Raw genomic sequence first — 26204 nt, 5'->3', positions numbered from 1 at the left:
AACAGAGCACATCTGATCTAGAGTCACTTAGATTTGAAATATGGAGCCTCAGGAGGCAGTTTTTACTGTCACTTTTCAGAGCAGCACTTTGGGTGAAATTCTTCACCATGCAGAGAGTCAGCACAAGGTCTGTGCTCAAACTCCTGACCCCTGGTTAAGTGACATGGAAATATTTTGTTGTAAACCTTAGTGTTAACTTCTGTTATCTTGGGCGGCTACCAGTTAGGGTGATCACATTCTGCCGACTTAAAATTCCTCAGGGATTTCTAATGGACTAATGTTTTGCCTCTTTTTCTTGAGCTCTTGCAAAATGTTGCTGGTGGCTGTTGAACAGCTCCTGTGCTCCTCCCGAGAGGTGACACCGCATGACAGGCGAAGTGATTCTTGAAATGCAGATGTAGATAGTGTATGTGGTTTGTGAAGTGCTTTGGGACCCTTCAGGAAGATGCATTTTCCAGGGCACTCGGGAACTGAACGTGGGTCTCCCTACTCTGCCACAGCCTTCCTGTGTGACTTTAGGCAAGTCACTTAGACTGTATCCACAGGGTGTGATTGCAGCTCATGCAGACCTACCCAAGCTGCCATTCATCTACCTAGCTCAGGTACTGGAGCAGTGTAGCTGCGGAAGCACAGACATTAGTGTGGTTACCTGTGTGAGTAATAATCCAGGGCGAAGGGCTGGCTTGTGCAGCCCGCACTGAAGCCCAGGGTGGTGCAGCCTCACAGCGCCGGTACCTGCGGTAGGTAGATCACAGCTAGCTCAGGGGCACTTGCACGAGCTGCGGCGGTATTGCAGTGCAAACATACTCTTAGCCTTTTGTGCCTTGGTTCCCATCTGTACAATGGGGATAACAGCCCAGCCCTGCCTCACAGGGGTATGGTGCGGATAAAAACATTAGCGATGGTGAGGTGCTCAGATAACTAAGGCACTGAGGGCCTTATTCCTCAACTAGAGGAAAGGCCCTATGGAAATGGGCAGGACTTACTTAGTCATAGTTTAGTAAAACAGCTTCCATAGTGATCAAATGCGCCATAAGAATGTCTGAGAGTTTGGTGTTGGGGTGAGCACTCCCCATATCTTCCCTCTAGGCTGGATGCATGCTGGCTACCCCATCATGGGCCACCTGGATTCAGTGAAGGAGATGGTGAATGTGGAACACATGCAAGCCACCGGCCTGTGGGGCCCAATCCACGAGCTGGGACACAACCAGCAGCGAGCAGGCTGGGAATTCCCCCCTCACACTACTGAGGCCACCTGCAACCTGTGGTCTGTCTATGTGCATGAGAAGGTGCTGGGGATCCCCAGGGACAGAGCCCACCAGGCCCTCCAGCCGGAGAGTCGGAAGCAGAGGGTCACAGGTTATCTGGAGAAAGGGGCTCAGCTGAAGGACTGGAGTGTGTGGACTGCGCTGGAGACGTACTTGCAGGTAACTATGGGAGAGGTGGGATTGGAGATGGAGTGTTTTCATTGCACTCAGTGATCTCTTTGAGAGATAAACGTCCTCAGGCTGGAGTCTTCAGCCCACACAAACATCTGCTCAGGAGCTGGACTTGTCCTAGGTCTATAAAGCACCCAGCAGGCATATGGACGGTTCAATCTGCCATAGTGTTTCTCCAGGCCCTCTCTCTGCTGCAGGACTTTTGCAGATGGCATTGGCTCCTTTGCTTTGGTGGCGAAGCCCATCTCTCTCCTGGGCAGGAAAACAGGAGCTGTTGCTCTGGTTCTTTGCACGTTAACTCAATAGGTGGTTAGTGCCTAAATACCTTTGAGAATCTGGGCCCTAGTTTCTCTGTGGCATCCATGAAACGGGGATAATACCGCTGTCCTCCCTCACAGAGTACAGTGAGGAGATATACAGACATAACAATTGTGAGGTACTTCAGTTACTAGGGTAGTGGGGGCCAGGTAAGTACTGCAGATAAGAGAGGGGGAGCTGTAGTACAGCTGCCTTCCCCTTCTTCCCCACCATCCCTCAAGTAGCCATTGGTTGTACTGAGGGGCAGCAGTGCTGGCAAGCCCTCCCGAGCTGGGCAGGGAAAACAAGCCAGCGTTGTTCCTGCCATCAGTCCGCAGAGCCCCTGAGGCTCTTCTTGCCTCTCAGTGGAGGAGGAGAATAAGCCAGGGCCTATGCATAGCGCTCCCAGTCTGGAAACATAGGAATTGCCGTACTGATCAGGGCTGAGGGCCAACCAGTTGAGTGTCCTGTCTCTGACAGTGGCCTCACCAGATGCTGCAGAGGATGGTGTAAATCCCCCCTCTCCTCCTCCATCATTTAGTAGTGTTTGTATAGTGCCCTGGAGATGCCTTACATACATATAAGACGCGTCTAGATTGTAAGGTCATTGGGGCCCAAATAGACCTGACATGGGCCAAGGAGAAGAGAAGAGGATATGACATGCTTTCTGTATGATCCCCCAGTGTCACCTCTAATTTAACCTAACCTTGATCGTTAACCCTAATCCCCAGCCCATGCCCAGCTCCCTTTTGCTTTGAACTAATTCCTCAATTATTTTTATTTTTGATAACAACCCCCCGAAATCCTGTTCCAGGCCAAAGTATGCCCCACCTACAATCTCCCCTCCCCCATCCCCCATTCCCCCTCCACCCAGCCTTTATACCACCTTCCTCTCTTGACAGTCCTCTCCTTCCCTCAGTGCAAATTACCTTCCGCTGCACATATTAGCAGCTGCCAGACTGCAGGGATGTTCCTGGGGCTGTGAAGCCAGGCTGCTGCTGCTAGCACTGCAGCTTGGGTCTCTGAGCTATTATGTAATTGTGTGCATATGGGAGATGTTTCTTCCTGTCCTTAGGCACGTTGTCTTATGCCCGGAACCATGAGGGTTTGTCACCTTCATAGGTTTTTCCCGTCTAATGTATCTGCAGGTAACATTTTAAAATGAGAATGTCTTCCACTAGGGAACAATGAATGCCTGTGAAGTGAGAGGCACAAAGGTTAAATTTAGATCAGTGAAGGGTTCCGTCTCCATATTCAAGAGGTTGTCATTACTGTTCCTGATTGCATCATGAGGCTTTGCCTGAGGTGGGATCAAGCACAGGCTCTCATGTTATACTCGGGGACCTATATTGTGTTTTTAACACTTCTCCTCCTTGCCCCTCAGCTGCAGGAGGGCTTTGGCTGGGAACCCTTCATCCTCCTCTTCTCTGACTACCAGAAAATGCCCAATGTCCCCAAGGACAACCCCTCCAAGATGAACCTGTGGGCAGAGAAGTTCTCTCGGCAGGTGAACAAGAATCTGGCTCCTTTCTTTCTGGCCTGGGGCTGGCCCATCAAGGATGAAGTCTCCTTGAAACTGGCTTCTCTACCAAACTGGGAGGAGAACCCAATGAAGCTACACGGACCTGGGAAGAAATAAAGTCTGGGCACTTCGTCTTCAAAACTAATCCAACAGCCACTTACCTTTCTTTAAGCTGTACCAGAGTTTGCATTGGTCTAGCAGGTATACTTAATGGTGCCTCAGTGCAGGGGGCTGTTCTAGATGATATCTCAAGGTCCCTTCCAGCCTGACATTTCTATGATCATGCCAACACACTGATTCCGATTTTATATCCACAACCTCTATTCTTCACTGGACAGTGGGATATGGACTTACTATTTCCCTATCTTTGCCCTGAATTCCATAGCTTGTTGCTCTCTGCGTGAAATCCCCTCCCTCCCCTCACGCAGAGGGTCAGCAAAGGTCTATGTGACATCCAAATTTCATGTAAACCTTGAGAACTTACATAGTGCATAGGGCTTGTGCTGACCCTCTGCCTAGGGGGGAATTTCATCCCTAGCCTGTCAGTTTGACCGTGTCATCTTCTCTTTGCATCCCTCTCTATCACATCAAACAGAAGCCTCTGTTCTTTATTTTCAAGGCCTTCCTGGCCTAGCCCCACCCTACCTATCATCTCTCATTCGCTATCGAAATGTTGACTCCCATCTTTGATTGGCCCATGATTCCAGCCTCCCTCGTCCCCTTGTTAAATTTTCAATCAAGCACCTTTGTGCTTTTTCCCATGCTGCCCCTCATGGTTGGGAGGAACTCTCCATAAACATCCACAGAGCTACCTCCTCCTCCTCCTTCAAAACCCTCCTTAAACCTCTCTTTTGCCATGATACCTACACAAAACTTGCCAATGGCTAGGCTGTTGTGCTGTGCTGAGATCACACACTATCATACTGACCAATGCTGTTTCACTGTTGCCTAGTACTCTCCCATCAGCTTGTCTATGCCCATCTGTTGTCTCTTGTCTCATACTTGGGGCAGGTCTATACTACAGTGGGAATCGACGCTCTGAGATCGATCCACAGGCAGTCGATTTAGCAGGTCTAGTAAAGACCCGCCAAATTGACTGTAGACCTCTCTTCAGTTGACCCCTGTACTTTACCCCCGACAAGAAGAGTTAGGTAAGTCGACAGGAGATTTTCTCCCATCAACCCCCCCCGCCCACGGTGTAGACCTTGTGGTAACTCAACCTAAGGTATGTCGACTCCAGCTATGTCATTCATGTAGCTGGAGTTGCGTAGCGTAGGTCAACTTACCGCGGTCGAGAGCTTACACTCTAAGGCTATCTTTTTTTTGTCTGTGTTTGTACAGCTCCTAGCACAATGAGGTTTTGGTCCTTGACTAGTGCTATGGACTAAGGGGCCTACATGCTCTGATAATATAAATAATGAGCAATAAATAATACACAATAGGGATGAAATGGCCACCCAGTGGCAGCAGAGCGTAAAGGAATGAAAGTGTTGTAATTAGATGACTGAACAGGTGCATTGTGGAAGTGGCTGTGGCCGTAGTTAGGATATTTAATGAGAGTGAGCTATGGTCTGACCCTATCTGACAGGGAAATGGGATACTAGATGGTCCTGTGGTCCTTTCTGGAGTGCAGGAAATGGGATAACAAGCTAGATGAATCAGTGATTTAATCCTGTGTCGCAGACGGCTGGACTAGAGAGGACAGAGGCCTGATTTGGATAAGGAGGAGGTTAGGCACTGGACAATGAGAGGGAATTATTTCCTCGAGGAAATGGAATTTCTTTGCATGGTATTTTGAGAAAGAAAGAATGCTACTGGATATTAATTTAGGGTCACAGTCAGTTTTTCTCCAGGGCAAAAGTCAGGAGAGATTCTCCTCCTCTTTGTAGTCTCTCTGGATGGAAACAGGTGTGGGTGAGGGGGAAGCGGTGGGATTTCCTAATAGGTGCACCTCTTGTAAAATCTTATCACCAGCAACTTTAAATAAGGGCCTCCGGCATTTACTGTTTACAAGTTACAGCATCACTTTCAATGACCAGCCTTTTAATTAGACCCAAAGAGATTTTTTCAAGGTTGCCCTCTGAGCCGTTCACTGCTGCGTGTTTGAACCAAGACATTGGTGTTTAGAACAGCAGTAACTCAGGGCCTACCAAAGTCAATGGAAAGATTCCAATAGAGCCTGTGAAATAGACTTGAATGGGATTCGCAGAGCTGAAACAATTCAGAGGCAGCGAGTCTTGAAGCATGCCACTTCTTTCTTATTCCCTTGCACTCCTCTCTTCTTGTCACAGTTTCGTATAATTAATTCTCATTCCCTTTCCTTGTGCTTACTGTAGTTAACATCAGCAATTTGTATTTAACTTTTCAGGAGTTTTCCCCTTTTATTTCCTCTTTGTTGTTTTATTAAACTCAGTCTCTCCCTTTCAGTCAGATAGTCAGAGTCACTGCTCTCTGTGTATGTGTTACTTCTTTATATTGTTTTTATTGCATTCAAGGTAAACAGAAAGAAGATAGTTATATGGGAACTGGAGAATATTAAGTATTAGAGAACACAAAATAAAATCTGTATTATGGGTCTGGGTTGTTTTTTTTTTTTACTGATTTATCCACAGTGATAAAGGGGCATTGTCAGGCATTATTTAGGTTCTAAATCTAGGATTTCTTAATCAAAGTTATATTATTTTTTACAGGGAATGTCAACCTTAATTTCAGCCCTCTTGTTCACATGCATTGTGACACTGTCTTTAATTACATGATCAGATGCAATTTTTTCCACAGGACTCTGACCTCATTCAGGACAGGACAGATGCACCAATAAATCTGGCTTTTGCTATCTTTGGAGTGCTTGACTTTGCCACCTCAGTAACATTTTTTTAGCAATTTTGTATGTTTTTATGTACACATCTCCCCTGCACCACACACACACATATGACAACATAATATTGATGGCAAGAGAACATTTTCTGTAACTACTGTATTTTTTAAAATATGAATGACAAACAATTAAAAACAAAACAATTAAAGAAAATTTGCAAAGGCACTCAGGGCTAGATCCACAAAGAGACTTGGGCACCTAAGTTCCACGTTAGGTGAGATCCTCAAAGCCCCTGCTTAGCAGCCACCTAACTCTGTTGGTACCTATGTTTCTGACAGTATGAACAAAATTGATTCCTCCTGATGCTACCAAGTTGCTCAGTGCCCTTGTTCAAGCTTAAGCCTGGGTGGGCTTCACAAAGCAGGAGAGAGTGTGTCCCCAGTGGTGGGCATTTGCCTGGGATATGCGATCCCCATGTTCAAATCCCCATGCTGCCTAGTTTGCTGCAAGGGCTCGTACCCAGCTCTCCAGCCTCCAAAAAGATTTGACCTGGGCTGTTTCTCTCTCTCTTTTTGGCAAGACTGGGTTGACCTGGTTTAGGCACTTAACTCCTTAACTGGAGAGGGTTCATGGCTGTGAATCTAACTACCTTTGAGGGGTGGAGTTTAGGCCTCAGCATTTCCTATTGGCTAATGTAGCTTGCTGGCTCTGTGAATCCCTTTCTTAGGTGCCTCTCTCTCTCCATTTAATGCATGGGGAGCCACAAGAGCAGATTCACAAAGTTTCTTACGTGCCTAACTCCACATTTGGGCTGCGAATTCCACTGGGTGACATGTTGCCTAGGAGTTAGGTGTTGCAACACCAAAGTTCCCTTTGTGAATATAACCCTCAATGCCTTGTTATTAAGCCTCAGGAGGGAGCATGGATTTACAATGAACAGATCTTGCCCAAAAAACTAGTTTTTGCATTTTGTGACAGAATTACAAAGTGAGTGGAGGAAGGGAATGTGCTAGATGTCCTGATTATGGATTTTAGGAAAGCTTTTGATGGCGTCTCATGAAATCTCATTCTCTAAAGGAATCCAGATTGTTTCGGATATAAATATTGGTTTGTGTAGATTTAAACCCAGCTGAAGGATTGAACGCTAAACAAGAAAAAGGTAATGATAAATGACAAACTATTGTGGGCCTGACTGAATTCCTCCTGAAGTCAATAGAAGGACTCCCCTTGACTTCACTGGGCTTTGGATCAGGCCCTGAGTTTGGAAGAGTGTGTAGCAGAGCACCATAGGGTACATTATTAGGTCTAGCCTTCATTAATTATCTGGAGTGGGGAGTAAACAGTGGGCTAAGTGCAAACCCCAGTGAGGACAGGAAAATAACACAAAGAGACCTCAGTGGGATTTGAGGTCATGTGCTTGAAGTTAGGGTTGTGCTTTGCTGGACTGGGGCCATAATCTGAAGTTATTGTTCTCTCCCCTCCTGTGTTTTAATGTGATATGCTTCAGTGAGCACCAGGAATCCCCACCCATGCTTTTTGACCAGGGCCTACTTTGTCCTAATCTGAGAGGACATTTAAAAGTCCACAGTGTGAGTAGTCATATGAGATCCCATTGATTTACACAGTTTTTTAATACCAGCCTCAGTAGCAAGTTAATTGCTTCCTTTTTCTGCCCTTGATTAGTACAGTTGGACTGGGATGGCAATGACGTGGGGCTCACAGCCTGGAGGCCAACAACCAGAAGACAAGCATGCAGAATCCTTTGTGTCTTTACGCTGTGCAGCCCTGGTTCAGTGCGCTGTTCCTGCAACACAACAGCCCCCACTCTGGTTTCCACCAGCCTTGGTTACTACATGCAAAGGTGACCCCAGCACACTCCCAGTCCCAAATTTCCCCAAAGCCACCTGCCCTGAAGTGTCCAGCCCTCTCCTTCATTCACTCCTTTTGCTGTTTACTCCTCCTTACACTTTCCTTTACTCTATCTCCTTCCCAAAATAAACAAACAGAAAATAATAAAACCATAACCTTTCTTTGGACTGTTCCCAGCCTCCACACTTGTAAATCCCTGACAGGTGTTTTACCAGAGCTTGAGGTATAAACCTCAGTTAAAATAGCAGGCTGTGTGTCAGTCCTGGTTCGACTACGCCAATGTCACATTTTGAGGTGCAATCCAGATCAGCGAGGGATTGTGGCACCTCCTGCTTTGTAACCCTGAGTACCTTAAATGCTCTGCTGCTATGGCTCACCACCTGGACACTGACAGCCAGCAGACAAGTAGGCACTGAGTGTCTGTTTACTTTTGCAGCTCTGGTATGGCACTCTGACCCCAGCACTGTGCCTACATCCCCACCTGAAGAAGAGCTCTGTGTAAGCTCAAAAGCTTGTCTCTCTCACCAACACAAGTTGATCCAGTAAAAGATATTACCTCACCCACCTTGTCTCTCTCATCTCCTGAGATCAACACGGCTACAACAACTGTTATTTTGCAAACTGGATACAATTAACTTAGGCTTGAATAGAGACTGGGAATGGATGAGTCATTACACAAAGTAAAACTATTTCCCCATGGTATTTCTCCCCCCCACCCCACCCCCCACTGTTCCTCTGATATTCTTGTTAACTGCTGGAATTAGCCTACCTGCTTGTCACCATGGAAGGTTTTCCTCCTTCCCCCCCCTGCTGTGGGTGATGGCTTATTTTAAGTGATCACTCTCCTTACAGTGTGTATGATAAACCCATTGTTTCATGTTCTCTGTGTGTGTGTATATAAATCTCTCCTCTGTTTTTTCCACCAAATGCATCCGATGAAGTGAGCTGTAGCTCACGAAAGCTTATGCTCTAATAAATTTGTTAGTCTCTAAGGTGCCACAAGTACTCCTTTTCTTTTTGCGAATACAGACTAACACGGCTGCTACTCTGAAACCTGTTAAAGTGCAGTCATTCAAAGGCTAATGCTGAGAACTGGCCCATGGAGAATTGCTGAGTGATTAGATGGTGTCAAACAGAAGGTGTTGCCTTAGGGCCTTGGGGAAGCTGCCCCTTTTTCCCCCCCTCAGCAGCCCTGCCGTACCAGTTTACTTTCACTTCTGGCTCAGAACATGCCTAATCCCCACCCCAAAAGATTGCCAGTGGAAGAGTTGCCCCCCTGTATTCCCATAGCCCAATGTGTTAGCACACTCATTTAGGATTTTAGAGATCCATGTTCAAATCCTCACTCTTCCTGATTCAATACAGGGACGTAAGCCCAGGTGTCCCATCGCCCACGTGAGCTCTCTAACCAATGGACTGTTGGTTTACAGGGGATGCTCCCTTTTTGGATTTTCTTGAGAAAGGGCTGATCTGGCTTAGGTGCCTAATTACTGGAGAGTGTTTGCAGCTGTGAAATTTTCCATGGGATGGGAATTCCGGTTCCCACATAGTGCTACCTGGAGCAGCTGCCCATGAGGGGGGCTTGTTTTTTTTAACTCAAGCAGTAAATGCTTGTATGTTTAGAACTATAGTTCTGGGGTTCAGATCTCTCTGTCAGTCAGAGTGGTGTATTACACTGGTACACCTGGTGAGAGTATAGAGTCTGCTAAAGTCAAGTCCACTTCCTGTCCTCATCAGTCCCTCTCTTCTCTTTTTGTCAGAATTGAACACCTTTAGCTGAGCCTGAGGACTAGCCAGCCCAGCCTCTGGGCAGATTCATGAGTTTAGCTGGGTTGTGGTAGCCAGCAGGCCAGCTTTCAAGTTCAGCAACAGCAGGTTATTGGCTGCTCAGTGCTTTAGCCTGCAGCTGTGACTGTGCTTGTCCCTGCCCTGCTTCAGTTCTGGCTTTGTTCCTGTCCTGCTCCTGCCTTACTCCTGGTTTCTGACTCTGGGCCTTGGTGTTGGCTCTTGTTTCTGGCTACCTCAGCCTGGTTCTAACCATTGAGCTGGACTCCTGGCACCTGGGCATGACATTAATGCTCTGTAAGCATGATATATTCTGCACAAAACTCATATGCACTTGTAGTATGAAAAGTAACTAATGTCCTAGTACATCTGCTGCTGTTGGATGGGGAGGGTGGGAGGGGGAGGCCACTGAGACTGGGGCAGAGACAATGTGGCCATTGCCAGTGATTGGGTTCAGTGATAGTCTGGGCTTCAGGACATGTTGGGGTCCTAGGTTCAGGTATAGTTGCCTTAAAAGATAATCTGGCAGTGGGAGAATTCTAGCCTTTAATACTGTGATGGTAAATGCAATGCGCTCTCTAAATACTCAGGACTCTGAAAATAATTTTTTATCCCCCACACTTTTTCACAAAAATGTTGTGAACTTGTAGGTTTTTTTACTTGAAAGCATATGAATTTTTTTAATTTTGTGATTTGATGTGAAAAGGTGGGCCTTTGTCTAAATTAAGCTATGAATTTTTAATTTGTAAATCTGGACATTTCTGATCAAAACAAAGACCATTTTTAAGGGAAGATGGAACCATTTTCACTCCAATCTGTCCTGTTTTGACCAAACCCCCTGCTTTCCCAAAAAACTCAGAAGGTTTCTTATTCAATTGAACCAGTTTCATTAAATTAAAATGCCATGTGAAATCTTAGATTTGGAGGTTTTGAGTTTCTTTGACTATTGCTCCACTTGTCATCCATATTTTTCCAATGAACATTCAGAAACATTCCAGCTATTGAAGAAATTTATTATTCTGGTTCCTGGGAGACACCATCTTTCTGATGAAGCATGAGAGCTTGCAGCCATTAATGGTCTTTCTGTATTTCAGGCCAAATTCCAACAGAGGCATGCACATACTGGTGTCCCTGTGCACATACAATTCTCTTTTTGTGTACATGGCCTTTTCTGCACCCATTAACTTTAAGCACCTTTGGTTTTCTTATTGCTTGTTATATTGAGAGATTGCTCCGCTGCCATAACAAACACACTGTCTATCCCACATCTGGTTACATTACAGAATCAGAACTTGTGGTAGTGCTTAACAGTGCAGCGTGGGATGTTATCTGCTCTGCCCTTCATGGTTTCATTTTCTGTCTGTTCTACGTTTAGGGAAGCAAAGAGCAGCAGCTCCTTCAGTCTGACCCAAGCAAGCAAACAGATGAAGATTTGTATGCAGCATTAATGAGGGATTTACTGGTCTTTGTTATGGTTCATCTTTTCTTTGGTTTTCCCTTCTGCGCAGGGATGCATTATGCAATGCAATTGAGGTCATCTTTATCATTTTATTAATAGTAATAAATAATTCAGTGCTCACCAACAGAGCCCACATCTCCCAAGGCCAGAGCCCTGTCCATTAGAGCAGCTACAATCTATCACCTGCTTTTAGTACTGAGCTTCAAGCCCATGTTCTCAAGGGACCAACTCTAGGAGTGAGCTGGGAGATCAGACTCCATGGCACATGCAGTCTCTGCTGAGACTCCCCACAAGAGGCCACCTGTGATGTCTGTTTTGGGGATATGCACCCTTGTCCCACTATGAAATGGATTTAGACCAACTCTTCATTTCACAAAGGTCACAATGAACAAATATCAGATGGAAATACCTTTCCCTTGCCACCAATATGAGCTGGATTTGAACTCATGGCCTAGAGAGGAAAAACTTCCTATCAAAATCTAGCTCTGTAGGTATTTATTTGTCTCCCTTACTGCAGCATCTTGCACCTTCTCACTATTTAAAAAGAGAAATAACCATCACTGAGCATCCGTGTGTTTCTTTAAAACCCATTAATTTCTCAGATACTAAAGTGAGAGGTGAGCTAATGCCCAATATGGAGTGCCAGTCTCCTGAGTCCTCTAGCCCTGCCTTTCAGATGCTTTGATTAAAAGTAATAGTGGGTTTTTTTCAGGTGGTATCTGTTTGCCTACATACTAAGGTACTACTAAACATAAGGGAGGCAGACTCTGACCCTAAATCATTCTGCTGATTATGCAAATGTATCTTTTGTTTTCAGACCCTGCCCTTTGGGCATTTAGCATCCTACATCCAGCCCCTGCAGGAGAAAAGGGAGATCCTGCCACCAGAGTTCCCTCCCCAAGCCAAGGGGAACAGAATGGCCCTATCTATTCCCTCCCCTTCCTGATGCTTTGTAACGTGGAAGTTGGGGACAACCCTTTTGCTCCCTGACATCACAGATCCACTCTCTAGGCACATACACGAATGCACATGTGCACACACATGTAACACTGACAGACCCCACTTGTCAGCAGGTGGGATTCACCCTGGGACCTCTGAAGTTTAGTGCATGAGCCTCAAGCCAACTGGCTGTTAGCTAAGGCTGTAGAGCAAACTCATTAATCTCTCTAAGTGGTCTCGGTGCCACTAGATGGGACAGAACACCATACCCAGGAAGTGTGTGGGGTACCTACTTCCCCTAGCTGAGGAAGCGTGTCCTGAGCTTCAGAGACTTTCCAGCTGAAATCCCAGACAAGCCCCCATTTGTAACGCCAACAGATCCCGCTCGTCGGCAGGCAGGATTGAACCACACACACATACACCTTTGCATGGCTGGCTATGGGCCAGCTTGGGACATGGATTCCTTTCAGCTACATGCATTTCCTTGTCCCCCTTCTCTTCCCCATGCCGTGTCCCATCACATAAGATAATAGGTGGAAACTCCACCACATAGAATATCAGGGTTGGAAGCAGTGATGAGCTGCCAAAATCTTAATAACTGGTTCCCTCCTCACCCTACGAGGGGGCTGTGGCCCCCCCCAGGACCCCTGCCCCATCCACCCCCCTCCCCTGTCCCCAGACTGCCCCTCGAACCAGGCAGGAGGATCTCGAGGGCCACAGTAGTGGGTGCCCACCCCGCCCCTAAGAGCCAGAGGGACCTGTCGAGGGACGAGGTGGGGAGTCCCAGCGGTGCTTACCAGGAAACATCCGGCAGGTCTCTCTGGCTCCTAGGGGTGGGATGGCGTAGCTGGGGGGGGATCAGGGGGAGTGGCCGCTCCCCCCATTGATCACATCAATAGTGGTGCCTTAGGCACCTACTCCGTGGGTGCTCCGGGGCTGGACCACCCACAGGGAAAATTTGGTGGGTGCAGAGCACCCACCGGCAGCTCCCTGCCCCACGCCCGACCCCAACTCACCTCTGCTCTGCCTCTGCCTCCTCCCCTGAACGCACCAACCCGCTCTGCTTCTCTGCGCCCCCCCCCACGAATCAGCTGTTCGCGCGGGAAGCCAGGGAGGGCAGGGAAGCAAGTGGTGGCTTCGTGCTCAGGCCCAGAGAGGTGGAGGTGAGCTGGGGCAGGGAGTGGTTCCCCTGTGCCCCCCCCCCCCACCGGGTTACCTGCTGCGGCATGGATGGCCCTCCTTGCACCCCCCCGCCCCAGCTCACCTCCTCTCTGCCTCCTTGGGCCTGAGTGCAAAGCCGCCGCTTGCTTCTCAGCCCACCCCGGCTTTCTGCGCGAATAGCTGATTCACGGGAAACCGGGGGCGGAGAAGCAAAGCGGGGCGAAGCATAACTCGGGGCGGAGGCAAGCTTGGGACAGGGACGAGGGGAGCTGCCGGTGGGTGCTCTGCACCCACCAAATTTTCCCTGTGGGTGCTCCAGCCCCAGAGCACCCACGGGGTCGGCGCCTAAGGTTCCACTTTTGGCGGGTTGTTAAATTTAGAAGCCCTTTTAGAACCGGTTGTCCCACGAGGGACAACCAGATCTAAAAAGGCTTCTAAATTTAACAACCAATTCCAGCTCACCACTGGTTGGAAGGGACCTCAGGAGGTCATCTAGTCCAACCCCCTGCTCAAAGCAGAACCAAACCCCAATTTTTGGCCCAGCTTCCTAAATGGCCCCCTCAAGGATTGAACTCACAACCCTGGGTTTAGGAAGCCAATGCTCAAACCACTGAGCCCCATCTTTATTGACCCTTAGTGAATCCAGAGCAAAGGTGCTTGATCACTTTACAGGTAAAACAACTGCCTCACACACTCAGCCTGGGATCTGAAAGTCAAGCGGGGCTTTTTCCTTCTCACCCATCATCAGCAGTAATCAAGAGTCCACAGGTAAATTCTACCTTCAGTGATGCTGTGGAGCCCAGCTGTAGTCAGTACGGAGGACACACGTGTACATGAGGGTGGAATTTGACCCTGCTGTTGGAGCTTACAGAAGCTAGTGACTCTGCTCATGAGTCACAAGGAGGAAGAGACTCCTGCTCCCTCTTATGGAGCTGTGTTGCCTCAGTAGGGTGAACAGGAGTTAAGAGTGGTGTCATTACAATAAGCAGACTGGTCTCTGATTATGCTCCAGGAGCAGATTTGCTGAGTAAAAAGGTGCTATTTTTGCAGTCACTTTTCAGGGCAAAACCATGCTTCAAGTGAACGTACAGCCGAGGAGTGTTGCTTGTTGTGGAGCCCACACAGCAGTAGTACAAGGTTCTCTCAAACAGCACCTTTCACCAGTGTGCTCCACATCACAGCTGAAGGGATCATCTATGGGGTTAACAGGGTATCCATGCTCATTCGGTGCTTGGCCTCTAATGACGCTGTCTTTTTATGGAAGCTACTCAGATACCATGGTGATGGGAGACTTTATAAAAATCTAGATGTATAAATAAGATGGATAGCCAGACACACTGTGGATTAAAGCACATGCTTCAGAGTATGATGGAATAGGAAATAAGTCACATAGTTGTGCAGTGATATCCTTGCCTGTGTATGTGAGAATTTCCTTCCTGATACCAGCTAGTGGTCAGTTTATACTATGCATCATGGCAGTTGATAACCCTCATCATTTTAACCTTGCTAATATCACTGCAGATGCTGTTCCTATTATTAATGCTAGCTAGGGTAATATTCAAATGTTTTAAAAAGAGATCAAGGTATTTGTCTCAATTATATCCTGAAACAGTGAATCATAGAAGTTAATTATACATCAGACAAAGAAATACACGACTGAGTATCACTTCCATCCTTTAGGAAGAGGCAAAGGAGAGGCAGTGTTGCCTAGTGGATAGATCCCTGACTAAGGCTCAGAAGACCTTGATTCTATTCCCAGCTCTGTTGCTGGGAGATCTTCGAGAAGTCACTTCCCCTCTCTGTGCCTCAGTTTCCCCATCTGTAAAATGGGGATAATGACATTGAGTTTCTTTGTGAAGTGCTTTGAGATCTACTGATGGAAAGAGCTAGATACTAGCTAGGTATTATTATTTGATTATAAATCACTCTCGATGACAAGGATGTCTCTGGTTTTTCCAGGCATGGATTAAATAGTAAAAATGATTTAGAGAGTCTTCTGAAAGGAGTGACTGAATTAAAGGTGGAAGAAAGCAATGTCCCCTCTCACCTGCTGATCCATGGGTCTTTAGCATTCCCTGTCAGATTAGATGACTCCCACCAGTCATTTCTTGCAGCAGCTCACTATGGAAGGGGTCGTGTTGTGGTAGCCAACCATGAAAAACAGCTCTATGCACCAGCAATGAAAACTTTTATCCTCAGTGCTATCCACTGGCTGGATGCAGGAAAGGGAGGGAAAGTTGGCCTTGGAAACAACAGGCAAAACCTTTGCCCTCTGCTAAGTCAGGAGAAGATCTTGTGTGAGCTAGCAGACCAGAAGGACAACCTGTGTGTGTATTGCTGCACAGCCTATAGTGACAGAGGGGCAGAAAAGATGCAGGAGTTTGTTGCAGAAGGAGGTAGACTGCTGATCAGGGGACAGGCCTGGTCATGGGCTACAGGCAATACTGGCCATCATGCCATTGCTGAGTATCCCAGCAACCAAATATTGAACAAGTCTGGAATTGCAATCCCGGAGAAAATCCTTGTGGTATTGAAATACCCAGCTGTATGCTTTGAAGGTGCTTCCTCCCATTACCACTTTCGCTGGGCACTCTTTCAATTTCAGCAATACCTTAAGAAAAAAGAGCCTCTAAAACCCCATCTTCTTCATAGATAAAGAAGCTGGGTGAGGATTTGACAGCATTCATAAAGATCCCAGCTCAGGACTCTCCACCTTTCTTCTCCATTCAGAAGGAGCCGGCTGAGCTGGTCCTGGCTAATGGAGTCCCCCATGTCAGTGCAGAAAACCCCATCAAAGGCAAGTCTGAGGAAGCAGTTTTAATCCACTTAGCTGCAGAGCACTACGATATCTTCCCTGAATTCCAAAAATAAGCACCTCCCCTGAGTCAAAATCCTCTAGAAACTCCCCTGGCCCATCCTGTGACTGTTCAGATTGATGGAAGAAATGAAGGTAGGACACATCTTCCTTTGTTTTTACTTCATCAGATTGCCTCTGCCGATCCGCACTGGATGAAGTTGGGTGCTCTGGCTGGCATGCTCAGCACCTGCTCTAGGGACATAAGGCCTGGTTAAGCTGTCTCAGGTTGGGCACTGAGGCATCCCAAATCACTAGTCACTTTTGAAGATTTAGGCCTGGACTCTTTTCTGCCTCCTGCATCACAGACAGATTTGTTATTTCAGTTCTAACTGCAGGGCCACCTGGTCTGCAAATTATGCCATTAGTTACATCTGTGCAAACCAAATCTGGAGGCAACAGGGTCGCACGGGTGTTGAGGGTGTAATTTGAAGATCCCATGTACAGTTTTCATTCTCTCATAACTCAAAAGAGGCAAAAGGGTTTTTGCTCAAACGTATCAGAAAAATTCAACTTCAGCCATAGTCCACGCTTGGAAAGTTTCACCCACCCAAAGTAAAAGCTTCAGAAAAATAAGCGCATGCAAAATCCGTAAATCTGAAGGGAAACTGTTATTCATCCTTAACTCTGAAGGTCATGACCCCTATCATATGATCTACCTGTGTTTCTGTCATGTCAGCTGCTGTGATTTCTTACAGGCATGGTGGTGTGGAGAAGTACTGGACTCTATATTCCTCCAGGAAAAACAGCCACTCTGCTATTCCACTCCACTGCCATCAGGGCTAATCTGATGGTGAGTACTTTCCATCTGAATTACAGCCAGACAAACCATTCTCATTTCCTTGTGTTACTCACACACCTTCTGGGTGAAGTGTTCTGTCCCATCTAGTGGCACTGAGACCACTTAGAGAGAGAAAATGAGTCTGCTCCACAGCCTTAGCTACCAGGCAGCTGGCTTTTAGCTCATGCGGTAGAGGCCCATGCTCTAAACTCCAGAGATCCCAGGTTTGATCCTGCTCACCGACAGACTGGGGTCTGTTGGCGTTACACTTGCACTTTGTCTTTTGCTGTACTGACACCAGATACATGAGCAATTGCTTCTCATGTTTATGCCATCAAAATCCTGGAAGGTGGCTCTTTCCATTGCCCGAGGCCACGCTGCCGTGCTTCTTCCTCTCAAAAGTTACTCCATCAAAATATGCAAACCCAACACATCATCTATGATCTCCTTCATCTGCTCTAGACTATTCCCACCAGGCCACACAGATCTGGCACTTCACTTCTGACCAAGTCTTTCCTCCCCTTGAGGCTGCTTTCTCTGCAGAAACTCCTGTGCCTCTATGAATGGAAGAGATGTAGCCACCACTGCCAGTCATAAATCTATAGCCTCCCCCTCACATTTGAAAATGTCTATCTCTGTCTTTTGCTTCCATCCTCCCTTATCTCCAGGCCTCCTAATTCTAATAACTTGTTTTCCTTCAGGATTTATTTGACTTTGTTATAGGACATAAGAGTAACTGCGCCAGACTCAGTCCATGTTCCACCTAGTCTAATGCTCTCCGATAGTGGCCCATACCGAATGGTAAAGGGAAAGGTATAAAACCCACCGTGCATGCACATAATGCTATACTGTGGCAGGCAATTCCATTCCTTTAAGGGGACAGCAATAGGAGAAACTATGGAACAGATTGTGCCTGTCCCTGAGTGGATGTACAAGGAGCCTTCCCACTCCACTCTGACAATCACGATCACATTCCTTGCACACAGGTGACAGCATAGTCACAAGATAGGAGTACTGTGGTTCTGAAGAAAAAAAAGATCATGGATCTCATAATATTTGATCCCGTGTTCTCTTCGGCCTTGGGGATTTGCCCCAATTTCAGCCATCAATGGCCAGTCCTCGAGGTTGCATACGCCTAGTGTTGATAGGGTAATCTGCGGCAGATTTTGCAGTCCTTTGCAATGGTGCAGTTTACCCCTGTTTCCAGCAGGGGTAAGCTCCATTGGTCCAAATAGTGGCTTTGCCTATCCATGTGAAGTGTTTGCATCTGTGCAGTGATGCCGGTGAGAGGGCACAGGTGGGGCAAATGACCACTGTAGACAAAAGCCTAGTCAATTGGAAGCACCCCCAAAGCGAAAAGCCTCCTGTTAATCAGCACAGGGAAGGAGGATTTTGCTTCCTCTGTGGCAACCTAGCTGGAATGTTTGGTTTAGACACTTGGGGCTCAGTTCTGCCTTCAAACTCCTCCATGCTGCTCTCATCTGAGTCAACGTGAAGGGTCCTCGCCTATCACAAGGAGTGACAGGGTCCTGTGCTGTGTAATACTGGCACTAGCCAATGGAAAGACGAGTGTGTTGCTTATGGGAGCTGGGTAAATATATTAAGTTCAGGGCAGTGGCATACCTAGGATAGGAAAACTGGGTGGGCCCCGGCTTTTGGGTGGGCAGGCAATGACAGGGGGGCCGCATCCCATCACAGAGGGGATTACGGTTTTGTGGGGTCCTGGGCCAGGACAAGTGGGGGTTCCTCCCCATTCCTTCTGCCTGCAGGACCCCCTCCTGCTGGAGAAATGCGGTTGGGGTGTGGGAGCTTGCCCCGCTTCCCCTCACCCCCACTCCTGCTGGAGAGCAGGATCCGTGAGCGGGGGCTTGCCCTGCTCCGTCTCACCGGTGCACCTGCTGGGGAGTGGGGTCAGGGTGTGATTTGCGTGGGCCTGGATGCTAAGTGGCATGGGCTGTGACCCACCCAGATCCACCCCTGTCTACACCCCTGGTTCAGGAATGAATCATTCCAATCTGTTGCCTCTCTGGTGCCTTTAGCTGAACCCTAACTCCTCCGGGTGCAGAGTGGCTGTCACTCTCCTGACCTCGGGGATGCAGAGGAGCTGAAGCGCCCTCCTGTGGTCATACAGAAGTTTAACATTGAAACTGCAAAGATGGAAATCCCTAGTCTGTGGGGTGGCTCCTTTTTTCAGGCTTGATAAGTGGACACTATCCCTAACTGAAGACAAAAGAATAAAGACATATTTCCATGCTGCTGACTTGGCCACATTTTCCTGCATTTTCCATGGTCATATGTTATATCGTCTGCAGCTGGAGACAGCATAGTCCTAGGGATAAATGTTGCACCAGGGGAATTGCCCACAAACTTGTTGCAGAAAGTGTTCTGTTCCTAGCCTGGAGTTCTATTTTATCGGTCTGCCTACCCCCACCTCTGTGACATTCATCACCATCTGACTATCTGAGCTTCCTAGCCTCATTTGAAGTGGCTTGGTATTAAAAATGTTTCCACTCTTCAGCCAAACAGTGAAAACATACATGAGGGTGTCATTGGAACTAACAGTCCCCAGCACATTTTATAATACATCTCCATGATGTCTACCAGTTGGTGTGATAGAAACAACCCTATCCAGAGGGACTATGAAGTTAGGATGATTCTATTGGGTGGGTTTTGGTGGAGCCATCCTTCTTTTATTTACGTATAAAAAATCTTTTCAACCAATGACATTTGGCTTTTAATGCTGAATTAAGGGAAACCAGCATATCTGCCTGGCAGGACACTGTCTGTCACTACCCTGCTCCCTGGGCTTAACTGGCTAGTTGGAACATCATCCTGACAGTGCCTGCTGATGACACCTGCAATATAGAGAACCCGGAAACTCTGCTTTTCCTCTGGGAGCAGATCTTGACAGCTGTGGCCAAACTGGCAGTCAAACCAGCAACTTTTCCAAGGCCAGAGAGGATCGTGGCAGATGTTCAAATAGCTACTGGCAAGAATAATAATCATAACATTTTACCTTTCTCTAGGATCAAAATTTCTAAAGGGACCCTAGTGCATTAAAGTTATAACCAGATCTTGCAAATCCTTATTTATATGCATCATTCCATCGACTTCAGAGGATAGCCATGTGAGTAAGGATTACTTGTGTGACGCAGATTTTCCTCTATACATGTCACATCACCTGATACTGAAATGCAGCCAGCTCAGGGGAAGAATACAGTAGTTTTTTAGAGAGAGAGACTGGCAGGCAGATGTAGGATAACAGGTAACCTATGCATCATTGCACCTACTGCTGTGGGAGTGAACCATGGTGAATGGGGATGGAAATAATAGAGTTGGTCCACTGGGACCTTGTGTTAAATTAGGGCATTCAATCAAGCTTTAGGTAAAAAGAAAAGGAGTACTTGTGGCACCTTAGAGACTAACAAATTTATTAGAGCATAAGCTTTCGTGAGCTACAGCTCACTTCATCGGATGCATTTGGTGGAAAAAACAGAGGAGAGATTTATATACACACACACAGAGAACATGAAACAATGGGTTTATCATACACACTGTAAGGAGAGTGATCACTTAAGATAAGCCATCACCAACAGCAGGGGGGGGAAAGGAGGAAAACCTTTTATGGTGACAAGCAGGTAGGCTAATTCCAGCAGTTAACAGCAGTCTGGATTTCTACATAGACTGCTTCCGCCGACGTGCATGAGCTGAAATTGTGGAAAAGCAGCATCGCTTACCCCATAACCTCAGCCATGCAGAACACAGTGCCATCCGCAGCCTCAGAAACAACTCTGACATCATAATCAAAAAGGCTGACAAAGGAGGTGCTGTCGTCATCATGAATAGGTCGGAGTATGAACAAGAGGCTACTAGGCAGCTCTCCAACACCACTTTCTACAAGCCATTACCCTCTGATCCCACTGAGAGTTACCAAAAGAAACTACAGCATTTGCTCAAGAAACTCCCTGAAAAAGCACAAGAACAAATCCGCACAGACACACCCCTGGAGCCCCGACCTGGGGTATTCTATCTGCTACCCAAGATCCATAAACCTGGAAATCCTGGACGCCCCATCATCTCAGGCATTGGCACCCTGACAGCAGGATTGTCTGGCTATGTAGACTCCCTCCTCAGGCCCTTCGTTACCAGCACTCCCAGCTATCTTCGAGACACCACCGACTTCCTGAGGAAACTACAGTCCATTGGTGATCTTCCTAAAAACACCATCCTAGCCACTATGGATGTAGAAGCCCTCTACACCAACATTCCACACAAAGATGGACTACAAGCCGTCAGGAACAGTATCCCCGATACTGTCACGGCTAACCTGGTGGCTGAACTTTGTGACTTTGTCCTGACCCATAACTATTTCACATTTGGTGACAATGTATACCTTCAAATCAGCGGCACTGCGATGGGTACCCGCATGGCCCCACAGTATGCCAACATTTTTATGGCTGACTTAGAACAACGCTTCCTCAGCTCTCGTCCCCTAATGCCCCTACTCTACTTGCGCTACATTGATGACATCTTCATCATCTGGACCCATGGAAAAGAAGCTCTTGAGGAATTCCACCATGATTTCAACAATTTCCATCCCACCATCAACCTCAGCCTGGACCAGTCCACACAAGAGATCCACTTCCTGGACACTATGGTGCTAATAAGCGATGGTCACATAAACACCACCCTATATCGGAAACCTACTGACCGCTATTCCTACCTACATGCCTCTAGCTTTCATCCAGATCATACCACTCGATCCATTGTCTACAGCCAAGCGCTACGATATAACCGCATTTGCTCCAACCCCTCAGACAGAGACAAACACCTACAAGATCTCTATCATGCATTCCTACAACTACAATACCCACCTGCTGAAGTGAAGAAACAGATTGACAGAGCCAGAAGAGTACCCAGAAGTCACCTACTACAGGACAGGCCCAACAAAGAAAACAACAGAACGCCACTAGCCATCACCTTCAGCCCCCAACTAAAATCTCTCCAACGCATCATCAAGGATCTACAACCTATCCTGAAGGACGAGCCATCGCTCTCTCAGATCTTGGGAGACAGACCAGTCCTTGCTTACAGACAGCCCCCCAATCTGAAGCAAATACTCACCAGCAACCACACACCACACAACAGAACCACTAACCCAGGAACCTATCCTTGCAACAAAGCCCGTTGCCAACTCTGTCCACATATCTATTCAGGGGATACCATCATAGGGCCTAATCACATCAGCCACACAATCAGAGGCTCGTTCACCTGCGCATCTACCAATGTGATATATGCCATCATGTGCCAGCAATGCCCCTCTGCCATGTACATTGGCCAAACTGGACAGTCTCTACGTAAAAGAATGAATGGACACAAATCAGACGTCAAGAATTATAACATTCAAAAACCAGTTGGAGAACACTTCAATCTCTCTGGTCACTCGATCACAGACCTAAGAGTGGCTGTCCTTCAACAAAAAAGCTTCAAAAACAGACTCCAACGAGAGACTGCTGAATTGGAATTAATTTGCAAACTGGATACAATTAATTTAGGCTTGAATAGAGACTGGGAATGGATGAGTCATTACACAAAGTAAAACTATTTCCCCATGGTATTTCTCCCTCCCACCCCACCCCTCACTGTTCCTCTGATATTCTTGTTAACTGCTGGAATTAGCCTACCTGCTTGTCACCATGAAAGGTTTTCCTCCTTTCCCCCCCCCTGCTGTGGGTGATGGCTTATCTTAAGTGATCACTCTCCTTACAGTGTGTATGATAAACCCATTGTTTCATGTTCTCTGTGTGTGTGTATATAAATCTCTCCTCTGTTTTTTCCACCAAATGCATCCGATGAAGTGAGCTGTAGCTCACGAAAGCTTATGCTCTAATAAATTTGTTAGTCTCTAAGGTGCCACAAGTACTCCTTTTCTTTTTGCGAATACAGACTAACACGGCTGCTACTCTGAAAGCTTTAGGTAGTTTGGTAGATAATGTGGCTCTGGAGATATGCATGCACAAAAGCTCTTAAAGCAAGATGGAAAGTGGTGTGTTGTGTATCAGCAAAATGCTGCTTTCAGTTGTTTAGAAAACAAATGCAGCTTTATGACAATTCACTAATGAAATACCTGTTAGAAAGTAGATCCTAATGGCTCTGTGCTCTAACTGAAGTGTTGGTAATAGGTAGTAGAAGCCCTCTGAGAGCAAAACTTGCCAATTCTCATAGTTGTACCTGTTTTAGGGGATCTGTTTTAATCTGATCACAAGAGCAGCTGCTACAATCTCACAATTTGTTTCTTTATGAAAGATGGCAGCCATCTCTAACTGGTTTCAGTGGGTTTGAAGCTAAGCTACTCTCAACTAGGCTGATCTCCATAGCTCTACAATCTCTGCAGGCAGAAGAGATGTTGCCCGAGGAAAGATGACCACTATCTCTTATTATTTGCAGCGCTGCGCTCAAACAAGCTACTTGATGCCTGTTCTCCCATATGAACAAAACCTGAAAAGATGTTCTTGTTTGGAAAGCAAACAGCTTTTACTCAAAGGTAGACAGGGGTCAGATATACTGAGAGCTTGTTTTCACTGCAGAATTATCTCGAGTGATAACCCAAGTGTTGCCCCTAACTTGCATCCCTTCCATGCAGCCACACACATAACCCCTTTCCTCGAGTGTGGTGGTGCTTTTCGCTTGATTTGGCTGGCCTGTCAGGAGGTATAGGGCATGTTTACAGAACAACTAGACGCCTGTGGCTTCAGCCCGAGCTTTCGTACCTTCCCACCCTGCAGGGTCCTAGATACCAAGTGCCAACCCAAGCCCAGACATCTACGCAGCAGTGAAACAGCCCTGCAGCCCTAATCCTGTGAGCCCAGGTCAGCTGGCATGGGTCAGCCACGATAGTCTAGTTGCTGTGTAGACATACCCATAGACTACAGCCTGAGTTAGCACAGCTTGTCAGCTAATACAATGTGCATGTCTACATTGCATCAGGTTGTGTGAATGCAGCACACAAAGACATACCTGAGCTAGCTTTAATGTATTTAGCGTGGGTACCGGTAGCAGTGAAGCCACAGCACCATAGTCTTCAGTGCAGGCAATACAAGCCTGGGACCCTGGGTAATTAATTAAACCTGACCTCCAATTTTACTGCTGCAATATTACATACATTTCTGCCCATTCTTACTTGTGAGTGCAAAGTATCAAATTTACATGCAAAACCAATCAGCGTTGTGACTACCCAACAGATGTGTAAACACTAACAGTAACCCACAAAGTCAGAAGGTTTTAAAATCATGCCCTAAGCCTACCATGGCTGTCTTTGCAAGAGTATGTTAGCTCTGATTGTCCTTGCCAACTTCCTGTTCTGCTATCATTCACCCTGCATTGTAAACAGTCTTCTGCATCTTTTTCTGGCCTGAAGTATGAACTGGAGTGATGCTGTACAAACAGAAGTGTTACATCTCAGAGATGCCTGCATTTCAGTGACAGGAGAAGGGATTCCTCCATGACTCTATGTGTGTGTGCATAGAGGAATGGATATGTGTGCAAAAAGGGATGGGTAGGTGTAAAGTGTTGTGAGATCCTTCCAGGTGAAAGATGTTATATAAACCAGCTGTCTTTGTGTGTGTTTTCATATAAATATATAGAATTAAAACAGCAAATAGAAAGTGCTCTTTAGAGAAGTGTTTGCTAACTAGTTTAATAGCGCTAAAGAGTTATTTTTATTTTTGTACATGTACTTAGACTTTTTCAGACAGCCATGTTTGTAGAAAAGAAAAGAAAAATATTTCAAGTGAAGATCAGGGCCTGCTCCACCCAGCAGCGAAAGACCTACTCGTTGTACAGGAAATTTTTTCTAAAATATTAGGGAAGGGAATTGTATTTTAAATTATGTTTTTGTTTTGTTTTGTTTCTCTTCTGACCTTCAGCAGGAAAAGGCCTTTGGATGGGAATCCTTCATCCAAATCTTTTCTGAGTACCAAACATTGTGCCACGTCCCAGCAGACAATGACTCAAAGTGAATCTGTGGGCAGTAAAGTTTTCTCAGCAGGAGCAGAAAAAATTGGGTCCTTTTTTTTAAGGCCTGGAGGTGGCTTATTAAGGAAGAGCTTTCCCAGCAGCTGGCCATATCATTCCCAAAATGGCCAGAGAATCCAATGGAGCAGTATCTTTCCCAGTAAGCAATCAGTTACAAATGTAAAGGAAAAGAAGATAAGCACAGTGCAGGGGGATGTAATAGTTGACCTCTCAAGGTTCCTTCCAGCCCTACATAGCTACAAGTCTATAATTCTATAATTCCACTTTATGACTGATCCAAGATTCTGCAATTGTTTTAATTGGCATCTGAATGGTACAGAGTTAAAATGAATCTGAGTGATGGCTCTGCATCACACAGGGGATATAGGCACTTTCTGCTTAGCTTGTCCTCCCCCCGCACCTTGAACTGTAGCCCTGCATCAATTTCCTCTCTTTAGCCATGGAAGAGGGAAAGACATTCCCCCTTTTAAAGCTTAGGAAACCAAACACACAACAATTTCCCCTCTTCTCTTCCTCTCTGGCCTTATCTCTAAAGGACTATGGGGTCTGCATTTAATTTGTGGTTGGAAAAAATAGAGTTTGTTACTGTAAATGATCAGATGAAGAATGAAGACAGGGAGGAAAATGATGATAAATACAAAACCAGGAGGATGCCAAGAATAATACAAATAGGCATCAATATAACTGTAAGGGTGAAATTAAGGCTAAAATAGTTCTAAGAATAAGGATTCGTGGCCAACACATTTATGTTATGTTAGAAAATACCACATTCTACAAATGCCTGCAAGTTCTAAGAGCTGAATTGCCTTTGTTTTTCCCAGAATTCTGTTCACTCATGCTAAGCTACATCCCACAATTCCCTGCAATAGCACAACTCAGCATTTGGCATACACTGCTAGGAAACTTGTCAAAATCAAGATACATTTGTTCAATGTCTTGGTACAAGCTGCTGGGGACGGTATCTTCATGGACTGGTACCTGCAGTGCTAGTAAAATGGATAGGCCAAACATTCTTGCTTTTTGTTATTTTGAAACAGGTTTCTCTCCTCTTATAGAAATGACAGTTTGTTAAACTAAAAAAGAAAAGAAGTACTTGTGGCCCCCAAAACTATGTGATTTTTGAAAAAAAAGGATGATATTATAATTTTTGGTCTTTTGATTTTTGCATTCCCCTCCTCCGTGTGTGTGACAGGTGTGGTGCTGCCAACTCCCCCAGATTCATACAGGAAGGTGATTCTGGCCTTGCTGC

The 26204-nt window shown here is 46.4% G+C and overlaps 2 protein-coding genes across 5 annotated transcripts in view; both read left to right on the top strand.

Moving 5' to 3' along the window:
• Positions 1 to 5833, top strand: part of LOC119846489 (TRPM8 channel-associated factor 2-like) — a 33854-nt gene extending 28021 nt beyond the window's left edge. For all 4 annotated transcript variants that reach the window (XM_038380280.2, XM_038380614.2, XM_043514437.1 and 1 more), the window contains exons 7-8: positions 1090 to 1427; positions 3121 to 5833. In XM_038380280.2, coding sequence (XP_038236208.1) covers positions 1090 to 1427; positions 3121 to 3375 — 593 coding nt within the window. In that variant the 3' untranslated portion in view covers positions 3376 to 5833. The remainder of the gene's footprint in view (positions 1 to 1089; positions 1428 to 3120) is intronic.
• Positions 5834 to 14482: 8649 nt separating this feature from the next.
• LOC119855173 (TRPM8 channel-associated factor 2-like) lies at positions 14483 to 16157 on the top strand. Its single transcript, XM_038400792.1, is given in 3 exon segments — positions 14483 to 14496; positions 15246 to 15934; positions 15937 to 16157. Coding segments are annotated over 3 exon segments (924 nt in total).
• Positions 16158 to 26204: the final 10047 nt, after the last annotated feature.

This window comes from Dermochelys coriacea, chromosome 1 (genome assembly GCF_009764565.3).
Source record: "Dermochelys coriacea isolate rDerCor1 chromosome 1, rDerCor1.pri.v4, whole genome shotgun sequence".
Taxonomy (NCBI): domain Eukaryota; kingdom Metazoa; phylum Chordata; order Testudines; family Dermochelyidae; genus Dermochelys; species Dermochelys coriacea.
This window is presented reverse-complemented; position numbering and strand designations above follow the sequence as displayed.